This window comes from Aquila chrysaetos, chromosome 4, assembly GCF_900496995.4.
Source record: "Aquila chrysaetos chrysaetos chromosome 4, bAquChr1.4, whole genome shotgun sequence".
Classification (NCBI taxonomy): Eukaryota; Metazoa; Chordata; class Aves; order Accipitriformes; family Accipitridae; genus Aquila; species Aquila chrysaetos.
This window is the reverse complement of record NC_044007.1, coordinates 55662848-55678353: the sequence shown is the minus strand read 5'-3', so window position 1 is coordinate 55678353 and position 15506 is coordinate 55662848. Positions and strand designations below refer to the sequence as shown.

Here is a 15506-nt window from a genome sequence, read left to right as displayed (position 1 = left end):
ACAAAGGGTAACATGGGACTGCAGCAGAGTTTGCGCTGTTGTGATGATTTAGCTCAGCAGTGATGAAACTGGTGGAAAAGTTTCTGAGAACATGGAAAATGGGCTCCTGTATTCCCTTGTCCTACTAACTTACCCAGCTTGGTAACTCACAGATATGTGACATTTCTCTGACCGTGCAGACAAGTCAGGGACACCCAGTTCATGCTGACAATTGCATGGAGACACCGAGAGGTTCAAAATCTTTCTGGGGTCTCCAAGCTAGACAGCATGATCAGACAGGAATTTTCCCTATAAGGTCAAACTGATTGAGGCAGATTGCTTTTCTGCCTTCCCATAACAATAAGCATAAAGTGCTACATCTTGATCTATTTTTATTTGAGACCACAGGCCAGTACAAAGAAGTGCAGTTGGTGTTTAAGCTGCCAGACCATAACCCTCATAGAAGACCGAGACTTCTGGTGAACAGAGGTTTTCTCCTTTTGCTTCCAGGAGAGCCCTGCTGGGAACTAGTGAGTGGGAGATGTTCCCCATGGAAACGGTACGTGATTGGAGCTAGATACCTCTGTGTGGGATACTTATCATGACTGATTACATATTTGGTTGCTTAATAAAGTAGTACTTTTTCACCCTTTCCCCCCTTTTTCCTGGTAGCAAAATTAATGATATCCCATTGCATGGCAAGGTAAGAAAAAATACATCCTCACTCATGTTAATAATTGTATGAAAAGAACACACCATTGTTTCAAAATCTATCCCTAGATCAGTAGTTACCAGACTAGTGGCCATGATTCACAAAAGGGTTGCAGCAGTTATCAGTGGGTCATGACCTCAAAAGAAATTTGGTGTGATCCTATAGTAACACCTGGTATTTCGTGTTGCACAATTTAATGCATTTGTAAGTGGGGTCATAACTGGAAAAAAAAGACAACTGCTGTTCTAGATGTTATCAAATCATCTAACACAAAGCTGCATTGCAACAAGCTAGTGCAGACTACTACATGTTTTTCCAAATACATTACGAAAAAGGAGAGGGGAAAACATAAGAGAATGAGGTATTAATACCTGCAGCATAATTTGTAGAAGTGATGAATGAATTTTGTCAACTGGCGAGTCTGAATGATGTAGGCATCTATATAGTCAGACTTACCTTTAGTGTCTCCTTGAATTATATCTAAATCAGGCAATCTCAGAGAGAAACAGGCAGTTATCAAATTTCTGACAGCACCAAACGATATCTAAATAAAAACTGATTCAAGACTTTCATAATGTCTGTGTTATATCCTGTCAAAAGCCAGAAAATTGAAAATTCCAGTATACTAAATGAACTTTTTGGTTCTTTTATATGTTTTGGTTTGATTTATTTAATGCTAGAGATGAAGTTTTTATTTAGTGCCTCTCTTTTCTGAATTACACCATATCTGTCCTCCTGAAGCACAAATAAAATCAATGCAAAAAAAATTACTTCAGAAGTAAATTACCAGCCCCAGTGCATAAATCAGACTGAATTACTGTTTCTTTCCAGTGATGTCTCGTACATTGACTGTGATGTTCATAAGTGGAGCTACAATGATCATAGACCCAGCCTAGTACTTTTGCTCATACTGAGTGACACGAGGAGGGAGATCAGGGCATGACTAAAGAGCTGAGGCAAAGCCAAAGTGTGAGGAAGAAGTGGTGTTTGTGTGCTCACCGTCAGCAGGTTTGAATTCCAAGAGCGTTGCTTCTTCAGATCCATCTTCACTGCTCTCCTTGATGCTCTCCACTTCGCACCAGAAGTCTTCCATGGAGGTGCTGTCCATGGAGGCCTGCGAGTTGGAGCGACTGAATGCAGGAGGAGGTGCCGACTCATTGGAAAGCATCCTGTTAATTCTTCGACAACGAGGGAGAGACTTTCTGAAAAGAGATAGTGATGAAAATAAAAATTTCTTTCTATCATGCTAACTTGCACCATGTAGACAGAGCACACAACTAGGGCTTCACCTGTGACTGTACCAGGGAGCAGGGAACAAGATGTTGGAGGCAAAATGTACAGTTCTGGTGGTCTTCATAACAGTTATGGCTGGAAATTTATTTTGCATCTACTATTTTCTCTCTTTAATGTCTTTAGTGTTTTACACCCTAGAGGGGACCTCAGGAGATGCAATTTCTATTTCTAACACTGATATCCATCTAATGAGACACTGGAAAAGTACTTTAACTTCTTTGTGCCTCAGTTTCTCTTTCTATCCCTTCCTGTTTTGCTTACTGGCTGAAATGCTTCAGTGCAAACTTCTTTGGGGAAAAATATTCAGACTTGGGAACTTTGAAATATTTTACAAGCTCATCTTGGCTCCAGAAAATAATGAAAAACTTGAAATATTTTAATTCAGAAGTATAATTACCTTTTTATTTGAAAACCCTTTTAAAAATAATTCATTTTTTCTTAAATTAAATTAAAATAAAAGAAATCTTAATGAAATTTGTCTTTCAAATGAAATAGTATGTTTTAGGTCAACCAGAAGGTTTTGATCACAGGCTCAAAAAAAATTATGATTCACTAAAAATCAAATTTCAACTTACGATTCAATACAGTGATTGAATCAAAACCAAAGAGTTTGTTCCTTAGTCCTTTGTTCTTGTCTTTTCCCACTGTAAATTCTTGCAGCTGAAGACAGTTATACAAGTCCATTCAAAATCTTATAAAACACCCACCATGAAAGTCTTGTCTGACATTGCTCTTTTGCATTATTATGGCTGCAATACTGTAAGCAGCTTTTGTAAGTGTAATTACAGTAGTTACTGTAAACAGTAATAATAACCACAACAATATTTGTACAAAGGAGTCAGGAGGTAACACAATTATGTCAGAGAGCTAGACTACAGGAATGAATGGAAAATTCTATCATAAGGTCTTCTGGCTTTCACTTATCTGAATTAATTTAAATGCAGTTTCCCTTTGTCTTCCTTTTCTTTATGGCATCATCCTGCCAACAGGCCTTTGTTTAAAACCCCAGGCATCACTTTTATTCCACTAAAAAAAGATACTTCCTTTTCAGTATTTCCCTCCTCATCAAAGTTTTCGTAATGGATGTATAAAAAAATATATTGTTTAATAAAGCCAACTGGATATGCTTCTCCCCCTTTGTGCTGCTGCCTCTGCTGCATCCTCCCTCACCAGCAAAGGGCTGGCTCCTTCCTTGAGGCTCCTGGAGCCTCCTCGCTTCATCTGGGTGGTCCCAGGCAATTCCTTCTGGGTTAGGTCTGAGCCCCAGGTTGTGGAGCTGTGGTGGAAACAATGGAGTACAACAAATCCAGCTGTGGACATTATCAGCGCTTTAAAAAGGCAAAGCTCAGGCCTTTGCGTCTTTTTGAACACAGGGAGGTGTAATACGGATGATTCAGCTGCCAAACTTGCCCATGTGCTCTTGGTCAGCTGCTGGGAAGCAAAGCTTTCTGATGGGTGACAATATTTCAGCAGAAGAAAATGTACTACGGTGCCGTGGAGACACATGTCCTCCAGGAAGAGAAGTGCTATCTTCAAGCATTTCTATCCTTTTTTTCCTCATAAACAGCAAATAATTGTTCGTGTTTAAACATAGCTCTGAAACTGTTATTGTTTTAATTAGAACAAGCCACAGTCACCAAATCTGAGCAGAATTTGTGACACAAGTGTGGTTAAAGCTATTTGAGTGGTTTCCATGTAGCTCTCCCTCTAGGGAGACATGAGTCTTTCAGTTGGCTTTTGTTCGCAAAGCCTCAGATGACTGGGGTACCTGATAAATCATAATTACTGGAATTATGTATCTGGATGTGTCAGCTTCTGTTGTTTTATGGATTCACCTACCTCTCTTCCCTGCATCAGCATCAGCAAGGAAAAAAAAAAAAAACCAAGTCTCACAGGACTTCAATATCATGAGTTAATACTGTACCAAGTGTCCCTGAGCAGAGGTTTTAACCAGCAGAAGCAGCCAGAAAACCTCATTTCTTCAGCTGGGAGCTGGTGGGGATGGCGGAAACAGCTCCTGCTGGCCAGTTGCTTACTGCTGTGAAAAGCTGTGCTTTTTTATTTAGAAGGCAACAGTTAACACAAATGAGGAAAAAGGCAAAACTTCCTGGCACTCTAAAGGCATTTGGGGCCCCTTTTCACTGGGCACTGTACAAGCGGAGAGATGCCAAGGCTGGGTGTCAGGTGTGGAGTGGGTGCCCGTCCTCCTGCCACAGCCTGTCCATCGCCAGCCTCCTCTTTAGCTCGGGGCTCTGCCTGAGACCACCACGCTGCTGCCCACTGAGCAATTCATATCCCTGCTTAGTACACACTTCTGTGAAAAATAAGTCCCTAAATCTGCTATATAGCACAGCCAGAGCTCCCACACTAGCAATCATAGGAAGGAATGCTCTCGCCGGTCTGGAATCAAACACATGCTGGGATGAGAAGAGGACTTTTTCTCTGATAGCATCACCAGCTCCCATCATTTAGTCATGGTCAGGGAATTTAAACATTTCCTGCCCTCCCAGTGTGAATCTTGACCATGACCCTTGTGCTCTTCGTGCACCACACCAGACTGATCCTTGAGCTTTGACTCCATCAGCACTTCAGCTAGCTCAAACCAAGGCTTTTTATTTCACCATATTAGGAAGAAAGAGGCTTGCCGGGTTGTTTCTTTTGTCCCCACAGTGAGTATGCTATTTTGTAATATTACCATACCAAAAAGCTAAATGCAAAACAGACCACGTAGCATGGCAACAACTGCTGTGACAACCAGCTTTAACAAATACATATAAGGTTCCTAGGTAATTAATGTGCATTTACAACAATATTAAAAGCACAGACCTCATTTGGAAAATCAGCTGAATGAAGTCTCCTGAGAACCTCATATATGAGGCTTGTTATCTCAGCCCGGATTAAATCAAGCTGTGTAAAATTCCTGTAACAAGAAAGGTTAGGCAGAGGTGCTTTATCCTTATTGGTAAACAGCTGAAGCTTGCTTCCAGGTGGTCTGGTACAAACCTTCTGCAATTATTCTGAGTCTGCCTATTAAAAGCTCACATGTTTGAAAAGACTTCCAGCTGCCGTTTTGACCCATATACCTGTGGCTTTTGTCCTGGAGGAAGTGGTCTTGCTTTTATGTGATAATGGCAGTTGTCTCCATTTCCTCTAGCCAAAGCTGCTCAAAACAGTTTCAGGAAAAAAAAAAAAACCACCAAAATCCTACCGAGGAAGCAAAGCATATTCCTCATGGCTTTTAATTCATTCTTGAAGGACACTGAACGAGCACTGACTCAGCAAGCTGCCTGCCTGTCTCAGAAATATCTCAACAAGCCCAGGTTGCCTGTCACCTAGAAACTCTCCTAACAGAAAATCTATGTTCCTGATACATTTTCCCCCAAGGCTTTCTGGCTTGTTTGCTCTTTTTCTCAGTGTCTGTAGAGAAGTTTACAAAAATAAAATGTTTTCACTGAGCCTAATCTGTTGTTCTTAAGGAAGATTTGAAAACCAGTCTTGTTAGGTAAGTAGTAATCATGAAACTCATGCTCAGTTTCATTTGCTCCCTCACACACAGGCAGTGGTGAGCTAATCAGAAAGGCTGACTAAATGAAACACAGGAGGGATCTCAGATCCTAGCTTTCTAGATGGAAAATTCTGGGAGAGAAGGACGAACCTTAAAGCACTGAGCAAAAATTACAGTGACTCCACTGAATGAGCTGAAATTGTTTTCAGGGTGGATTTAAAAAAAAAAAACAAAACAAACAACAAAACCCCCCTACACAGACACAAACCCAAACCCTTGAAAAACAGAAGAAAAAGAAAGAAGAGAAATGTATACTACAATGGCCAATGTTATCAAAGAACACCTCCATTACTGGATATTGGTCACAGAAGAAAGGGTTAAAGAGTGCCAGTAAGGAGAAATATGACAGTACCATGTAGAAAGCTTTCTGTGGAAAGATTTTGCAAAGAAGTAAGGTATTTCCATGGGGCGCAAAGAGGCTGATTCAACTGTGTTTGGCTTTGCCCTGGTGTATGTTTATAATGTTGATGAGATGCAATAGCAAACCAGGCCTACTAAACCTATATTTTATGTTCCGTATATCGTGCAGAAGTGTGCTGTTCGGAGTCTGACAGCACACATCAATTTCAGGATAGCCAAGCCAAATCCAATAACCAATTCTTATCCTATCCCCCAAGTGAAGGTTTGTCAAACCATATGAAGAGCTGGTTTGTTGACACCTAAAGACTGCTCACAGGCTGACTAATGATGAAGCCAGGCTTGTGTTTTCAGTTTAATTAAGTAATGGGTGGTAAAGAATCCATAAAACAAACAGGAGCAATAAAGCCATCTTGTAGTTAAAACCAGCATTTAATCCTTGTTTATACAGAGAGGCAGGACGTCTTACTCTTGTGGCTCATTATGCTTCATTTCATCCAGCGGGTCCTGAACCTGCTTCACCACAATTAGTCACGTTTATAAGTATGGGGAAGATGAAGGAAGCAATTCTCTTGGTCATTTTAGGACTGACATCCACCTTTTCATATTGCAATCATTCTATCAGTACAGCCACCTAATCCAGTGAAGTCAGTAGTGCCTGAAAAAGAACACTGTCAGAGTACAGTGTTGTTTCCTGTACCCAGATCTTTCTATCCTTCAGTTTATCATAACAATTCACCAACTTCTGACAAAAAATAATTACCCTCTCTCTGCTCAGCTTTTCCCAAATGTAAAAAAGAGGGTGGTAGCTCGCATTGATAAAGAAAAAAAAAAAATTCCTTTTTATTAAGAACTATATTTTTTCTCTGTTCTAAACTGTTAGGAATCAGTCATGTGCCAGTATTTATCTTTTTTTTTTTTGGTAAAATGTGTACAAATTCCAGGCAAAGGAAGAGTCCAGCAATTGGAAATAGTTATTTTTGTGGACAGTTCACTCTTGCCCCAAATGTCTCATCTTCTGGTTCCTTCCTGGCCACCCTGTTCCAGCACTGTTTGCTGGCTGCTTGTTTCCTTCTCTCCATGCTTGGTGGCTTCTGCTCACAGAGGCGGGTATATCTCAGAGAATATCCCCCCAACTCCATCTGCACACTGCTGTTCCTGATTATCTTGCAGATGTTAGGCAAGTCATAGGCAGTGAATCCTAAAGTTTCCCTGTTCTTTCTCTAACATCTAGCATAGCAAATATTTAACCTATCATGCTCATTGATTTCACAGAGGTGTCACCCAGCCTCCCTTGTAACAGAGTATTTGAGTGAGAAGCAGAATAGGATTTTATTTCATTAATAATTTTCTCATCTTGTTGCCTAGCAGAACTCCAAAATCATATGAATCTCATTGCTCTTTGTTAGAAAGCTGGGTTTGAAAATAAGCTGTTATCACCTTACTGTATCGGCTAGACTTGAAAACACAGGAATTCAGTACTTTGCATGTCTCTCTATTCTACAAAACATGCTTCTGTCAACTATTAATTTCACTTCTAAAGATGCTTTTCTGTCTCCACAAACATTTTTTGGGACTAAAAGGACTTGTTTAATGAGCCTTAAGATTTAAAGACTTAAAAAAAAAAAACCTTATAAGATTTAAAGGAATTAAAAGAGTTTCATTTATTTATTTATTTATAACTAGTCTGCAATTCATCAAGGTACTAACAGGAGTTAGGAGATTCAGCTGTAGAGTTTGTATGCCAGTGTTACCTGCCAGCATTTAAAAATGCATTTCACCTTGGGTTCTTCATCTCTCTCTCATGCAACTTTTTCATAAGTGGTACGGAAGCCCCCCATCTGTAACAAGGGCCACATTGTGACTGCTCTGTGGCTGAGCATGGAGATTGCAGAAGAATCTCTCTCTGTTTGTGTGTTTCAGTGTGAGGGCTGTCACAATCAAACCCTTTGAGCTAGGGGAGTGCAGGGCATATAGTCTCTAGGTATTGCCTGCTGGCAACAGTGACCTCTGGGGACATGACCCAGACCTCTCCTCCACACTGGGCAATCACATCACTTCAGCGCTGGCCCGATGCGACAGAGACAGTGCACTACATGCCTTCAATGCGTCTGTCAAAATCTGAAAGGGACTCTATTTTGTCTTCATTCTCCTAACAAGGCTGTTCCTAAAGGGCAGCAGGGATTCCCAAATGATTAACACTAACAAGAGTATGTTCTGTTAACCGTTTTTTTTCCAAGTGAATTGGAAAAGAATTCTTTTCATATACATTAAGAGGAAGCAGGATAAGCTAGTTTTGAATGCTGAAGACTTAAGGACTTGAGCAGATCATGACAAAGTATGATCTTTGTAATTTTCAATGGGTAATTTTGATGGGTAAATTTCAATGGGTAATTACATCAATAAAATTGATGTAATTTTCAATGGGTATGGCTAAGATAAAAAGCATCTGGACATGGCCCACAGCAGGCAAAAGCTAGTTGTGAGCAGCCAGTTTAACCATCTTAAACATTTCCAACACATTTTTATTGTTAGAGGTGACAGATTCCTTTGTTGTGTTGGTGCTTGCTTAAGTCCAATTTCTTTTATATGAAAAAAATCCACATATCTAGGGCAGACCAAACTTTTCCAGGAAGAAACATAGGCACGTGGGCCATATACTGTGGGCTTAGGAAATCCCACGCTTCCAGGAAAAGTTCCATCTATTGTGCATGTACAATACAAATGATTTGTGTCTGAGCATTGAACCCACTGGATGTGGCAGTTCACTGTACATATGCCTCAGAGCTGATGACAGCCTCCAGGAGTGTCGGGCTCAATGTGCATGCACCGTACAATTTATCCACTCATGTTGAGTAGATGCCTCCAAAAATTCCAGCTGTCTGCCACTCACCCAGAGACATCACTAGGTAGCTGAGCACCCCAAAATCCAAATAAAACGCTTCAGATTCCACCTGGACTGAATTTGAAATCAAGATGTATAGCAGCCCTGGATTTACTACTATGACATTACCAGTCCTTGGCATGAATTACTCAGTTAAGCCACACAGTACGCATGAGGCAGACACGTTTCATTTGTGCAGCTTGGTGCAAGCAGCTACCTAGTGTCTTACTCAAAGTACCAAACAAAGGTGAAGCAGAGTCACATGAATGAAAAGGAGAGGAGGAAGCACAAATGCATTAGATCCTGTCTAAAATCTGGTACTGCACAAAGTTTAATGCTGTTCACTGCATTCACTCAGTCCCTGCTCAGAGAGCTATCTGTAGTAGTGAGGAAGCTCTCACAAAAGGCGGTGGAAAAGCTGTATTTCTCTTTCGCTGCCTACTGCTCTGGCAGTGTCACTTCTAAGGTAAGCAACAGCCCTGTAAGCACTCCCTGGGGACAGCATTGTCTCAAGCCAAATGGAGTACATCAGGCCACTATGCATGCATGTGTGTGCAACCTCAAATACCAAGGGGGTTAGGAGAAAGAGAGTAATGTGCAGGCTAATCCAGAATCTTCTCCCACAATAAAATTGATAAGCCTTTTCCAGCAACTCACACTTAGCCAGGCTCATTATTTATAACACAACAAGATACAGTTAAAACTGCAGGAAATGCACAGGTTCGAGAGCTCTGATGAGGCTTGAATCATCCAACAAGCAAAGGAGCAAACCACGTAAAACCCACAGGGGATGTAAACTGGACAGTGTTAAAAGATTTTTGGCTCTAGAAGCACAAACTAGATTTTCTAAAGAAAAAGAAATATTAAAATACTCATCAGGCATGATGAAACACTGAAACATAAGAGGTGCAACTTTCCACAGCTTTCAGTACAGCCTCTAACATTGCCTGCATTTATATGGCAAATGTGGAAGAATATATACTTATATTTATTTTAGATCATTCTAGAGGAGATATCCTTTCAACCAGCATGATTATTATCATTAAGGAACTCACAATATTTGTAGGACTTTCTCTCTCTGAAGCACATCAAAAGAGAAATTCAGTCATTTTGGTTGAATTAAGGTAACAACATAAAGAAGTGGACCATGCTATCGACTGGAAGGCATCTAATGCAATGAGATATATTGCAAGTGTAAGCTCTTTAAGCTCCTGACCTAATCAATGAAGGGAGGCAGATACTTCTAGAGAGTGAACATGTAAACTAACCAACCACCTAGGAGGAGGAACAAATCAGATATTAATGAGTCATGTACATCACCATCAGATTTACATAAAGGCATATTCAATTATTTTATAGCACAGATTTTAATCACTTCTTATTTTCTATTAACTTTTATTCAAACTTCTACTTAATCAGGTTTTATTTTTCCACCAGAGCTTGAAGTCATGCAATACGTCTTTGAAGTTTTCTTTGTGCTTAGTTTTAGGTGAAGTCCAGCTGTTACTTTCTCCCTTCCTGTAATTAATGCACCCTTTTAAGTAAATGTCACCACGCCACTCATTACATTTTTTTCAAAGGCTTCAGGACCTAAGCAAACAAGCAGTACTTATTTTTGTGAGTTATTGGGTTTTCCTTTAAATGTGTTTTAATGTATATTGAAGGCAATGGTTGAGCTACAAAATATGAATATGTAAACTCTCTAATGTATTCATTTACATTTTAGTCATGAATGGTTTTGGTTACCTTGCAATTCATGAGAAGACATTTTGAACATTGTGCTTAATAGTATTCACAGGACTGGACTGAAGTAATGTAAAGCAACACATTGAACTATAAAGCTAAGCTACACACAACTTTTAAAGCTATTTTATTGAAAAAATTGCTTATGTGGTGAAGATACTCTTAAATCTTTTGACAGAGCTGGGAGCAACTTTCACATTGTCACTGTAAAAATCCTGGACCAGATTCTCAGATAGTAATAAACTATTACAACCCCATAGGCTTTATTTATCCCTTATGTTTAAATTCAGAACATCCTTCTTTGTGGTACTGCTAATGTTGAAGTTATTACAAATCACAAAAATTTCATGAGCAAATGTACTTCTCACCATTTAGATTTTTCTCAGCATCTCTGGGTTGGCTGTCAGGCAATTCTGAACACTCAGCTTGTATTTTCCATGGTGTATTGTAGTTTGTGGCATACTGAATCAGTCAGAAGGAATGAAAAATTTGTTGGAAAATGTTGTAGCAAATAAAAATCAAGATGTGCACAGAATTCTATTTTTTGCCACTCAAGCACATTGGTAAAGACTGTGTGAGTTAGTTACTTTGGAAAGAGTCCCAAATTTGCTGAATAGACTGTTCTTTTGTTAATGAGACTTCTTAATAAAGCAGTGTAGATAAAGAATATGCAATGAATAAAGCAATGCAGATGAATCTTGGAGAATATCTCAAAGCACTATGTTCCTGTTTTTACCTGAAGAAAAATGGTTACGCATCAGCTAGAAACTGATGGAAAGTACAGCAATGTGGAAACTCTTGTCAATGTCCTGAATAGTCTGCAACTTTATCCTGGATGACTTGAGGCAACGTGAGGCCTCATCTCTGCCTCTATTTCCCTTTCCATCCCTCCGTCTGCAGCCATCCCTGAACCCTGCCTCTTTCCCTTCCTTTTCCATTTTCCAGAAAGCAAGTGCTGCTGGGCTGGGTGAGAGCCTCGTACAGAGGTGGAGCAAGCAGGGAAGCTGATAAGGGCTCTCTGTGCAGGGAGGAGGTGATAACAGTACAGCACAGGGAGCCCTAACACACAGGGCAAGGGATGGGGATTGCAGCTGATGGGTGTGTTCCCACGTTTCTCTGACAGCATTTGACCATCATATTTCCGTATCAGAAGAAGTCACACACCAGCCCCTCTCTCCATCCAGTTCTAAATATTTATAAAAAGCTCAGAGTCAAAGCAACCAGGGCACTTTACATTCTAAAAAAATAAATTACTAAAAAATCCCAAACAGCTAGGCAATATTAACAGAAGTAAATCCTCTTGGTTCTGCTGAACCAATGGAAGTTTTGCTAATGGGGTGCACATTTCACCTTCAAGCTTTAAAAAGCAAGCTATATTAGAATAGGCTTTTGAACTACATTTTTTGAGGGAAAAATTGAACAACTAATTTCTTGCTAATTCACTCATCTTCTTTTTGGTTAAAATTTTTGGATGTTTCACTCACTTTAAAATTAAATAGCAGTGTATTATTTGGTAACCTCTCCCATTCAGGCCACCAATAACTATACAAGCATAACTGTGTAAGCATAAAGCTATATTTAAAGCAAAAGCTGGTAGAAGACTCGTATTGGAGATTGGTCTAGAGAATTTTCATTTATAATGTAGGTACAGAATTGTGTTGGCAAGAACCTCTTGAGTTGCCAGATGACTCTAGTAGCATTACTGGTACTATGAAAGGTCATGTTGAGACGATGGGAGATGTAACCATAAAAAAAGACAGAGCAGAGCTGAAGATGAAGAGTGGAAGCTAAAATTTGGTGGAGACAAACACAACAGACAGGGAACACCAAGTAGAAGATCACAGGTCTCAACAGAGCAGACATTCCCATTTTCAGAGGAAACAATGGACCACAAAAATCACATTTAGTTTATTGTATTCTCAGGTCTTCAACAGGGGAATGAAGAGGGAAAGGAAAAAAAAAACCAATGCATTTTCTTATACTTTGTCTATACAATTCCATTCAATGGAGTATAAAAGGTTTTCTGTGATCTTAAAGTGATTCTAGGCTTATGTTAAAGAGGTAGAGGGAACATCTTCATGGGTATTGTCAAGGCAACACCCTAAATTTCAAGTGGTATTTTTCTAATTTGTGTTCAAATGATTGCACATGTGTCTGTGAAAAACATGACCTTTCTATGTAAGGAGGCAAAGGAATGAGTGATGCTTCCAAACCACTTGGACTCCAGTGAGAGCTGGAAATGTTTGACTTAGTTACACTTCTTTACAATGCCCATAAAAAAGGCAAATAACAGAATAAGAAAAATCACCTTTTAAATGGGAATACTAGTACATGATGCACAGCAGCTTTCCAGTTTCCTTCAACTACCTTTTTTTCTCCTGCTTATATTATTTTTGAGGTTTATCTCAAATATTTCATCCATGAGCAATCTGAGGGAAGCTGCAGCATGCCAGGTATTTCAAAGCTAGCTTTTCAAATATACTGCAGCTCCTGAAACTCTTAGATCTACAGAGACCACTAATACTTGCAAAACATGGTGCCTTTGTCTGCAGCTCCTCAGTGATGTGAGTAAATCTGAATCCTACAAGCAGCCCTGCTAAAGCCAGCCAAAGGACTCTTGTGCATAGGGTTTGGAAGTTTAAATGTCTTAATATTGATGCTGGAGAAGTAAGATGTAGCTCTTGGAAATCTCTGAGGAAAATGAGCTCTTGTTGGAAGGAAGTCTTCAAGACTCGGAAGACATAGAAGGACAGTATTATCTTAGCTTCAAGCATCTTAGCATAGGTACAAAATGCCCATTCCTGTTCTCCTGGGAAACAGAAATCTTAGATGGCTGAGAAACATGCTAGAAAGTTCTACAGCACCTTTTGTAGACATCACATATTACAGGAAGGGATTATTCCTGGCTATTTTGACATTTACTGGTTTGTTCTGGCTTGTTCTAAGCTCTTCTGGGTTTGCAACAGGTTGCATTTGGAGAATGGATAGAAGACTTTGGAGAATTGCCTCTTTAAGCTGTGTTGAGCTCTCCTCAGTCACAGCTGAGAGTCTGAACCCAGATATCAAATCATCATCTAGTGGATAATAACAGAAGGACCAAGAATTTGGTAACTACTAAGACACCCCAACCACTCCCTGTAGTGTTTAATTAAATATATGGGCAAGAGCTAATTCATCATAACAGGACCACAGAGACATCAAATAAGAATTACAGGGGAAGGTAAAGTGACATCTCTAAAATCACACAGATGTTTTACCATGGAAGAGGGTTAAAAATACAAGAGCTAGTTCGTGACTTAAAGCTATGTTACACCATGAGTAATACAACTGCTAATCTTCTGTAAGTCCTACAGAGCTTGGTTGAATTTTCTAACTGAGCTTTGTCAACCCTCTACATACTCTTGGCTGGATAGCCTCTAAAAAGTAATTACTATTGCTATGCAAACATAGTAAATCATGTTTGAAAGCTCACATACTCATGTCAAGTGAGTACGACTAAGCTGCTGTTGTGCCCTCTGTCATTGTGAGTACATGCTCCTCTTCCCGCTCCTGCCTAGATAAGAGCCATGATCCATGATAGGAGGTGAAGATTCACTGGGCATTCATCCATCTTTTAATGATTGTGTTAGATCTTTCACTGTGCAGGCACTTTATGAATGTTGTGAAGCTGTAATGCTATCCTTCCCACGAGGACACTGAATTACTTATCCATGCTTTTGATATAATGCATCTTGGCTGAACCGTTGCAGCTTTCTCGCGCTGGAAGATTTCCAGTCAAGGGCTATATTTACATCAGTTACAATTGATTCAAAATGCTTACACAGGATCTTGAACAGGCTAACACATCTTCATGAGTTTAATCCAAAACAGAGACAATGTATGGCTTTCCAGTAAAACAAGGGAATAATCATGCTTGTACTTCTAGTTCTTCGGTTTGGGTTGGTATCCCTGGTTGGTATTCAGCCACTGCTTGGACCAGTATCCCTTCTGGACTTCCAGGTGACTACAGATTATGCTTCCAAAAGGGACTAAGGTAGGCAGTCACCTGATTCCCATTTTCAGAAAAGACTGAAGGATTCAGGAGCACAAACCCTATGGACTTCCAGGGAGAGTAAATGCTCCTGCATGCAAAGTCAATTTTTACTTAGGCTTTTAAGTCACAGAAACACTTTTGAAAATTTGCCTTTAACTTAATTGTATACCATTACACTCTTCACCCTTGGAGTTGTTCTTTTTCTGTGAGCATTAAGCTTGCCCAGTTTTCTGGGATTTTGACCACCTAAATTCAAGACTTATCTTTTAATTTTGGCTTTGATTAACACAGCTGTTATTTATTCTTTTGCTTGGCAGGAGTTTCTGTAAGACTGCCATAAAGTCAGCCTGTTTGTATTGTATTGTACCGTTAATCTCCTTTTCCTTTATGACATACGTACGCAATATCCTAAGGGGAAGATTACCATACATATATACAGATTCATATTCACACATAAATATATGTATGAATACACAGCAAAGATGGGAACAAAGGGAGGGAATATTTTAGTAATCTCCTAAGAGCCTTTGTAAAAAGTCTAGATAACACATAAAATGGACTGTTTTGTACGGCACAAACCAGGGGATCAACATTAGTTGGTTGCTTAATGGAAGCATAATTCAAGATAAGAATGGAACAGATTTTATTCAAAGTAGTTGGAATCATTTGGGTGGGAAAAAAGATCTGTCACATTAAGAGGCTGCTATATTACTATGATCACTTATGCAAAGCTCACACCTAAGGTTTTCCAAAGTGATGCCTTTGAAGAGACTTTCTAATAAGAAGTAATTAAAAGAGTTGAAGAACATACAATGTAGCTTAGAGTTGCCAGGTTAATTTTCATCAGAATTTGGTCATCTTAAAACAGCATCAACAGCAGAAAATGTCTAGCTATCTAGAAACAGCTACATTTCTGTGTCTTACAGAGACTTTCTAAATT

The 15506-nt window shown here is 39.5% G+C and overlaps 1 protein-coding gene across 2 annotated transcripts in view; it reads right to left on the bottom strand.

Annotated features, from left to right (window-relative positions):
- The window catches only part of ARHGAP28 (Rho GTPase activating protein 28), a 77007-nt gene that overhangs the window by 33071 nt on the left and 28430 nt on the right, over window positions 1-15506 (bottom strand). For both annotated transcript variants that reach the window (XM_030011518.2, XM_030011517.2), the window contains exon 2: window positions 1691-1893. In XM_030011518.2, coding sequence (XP_029867378.1) covers window positions 1691-1893 — 203 coding nt within the window. The remainder of the gene's footprint in view (window positions 1-1690; window positions 1894-15506) is intronic.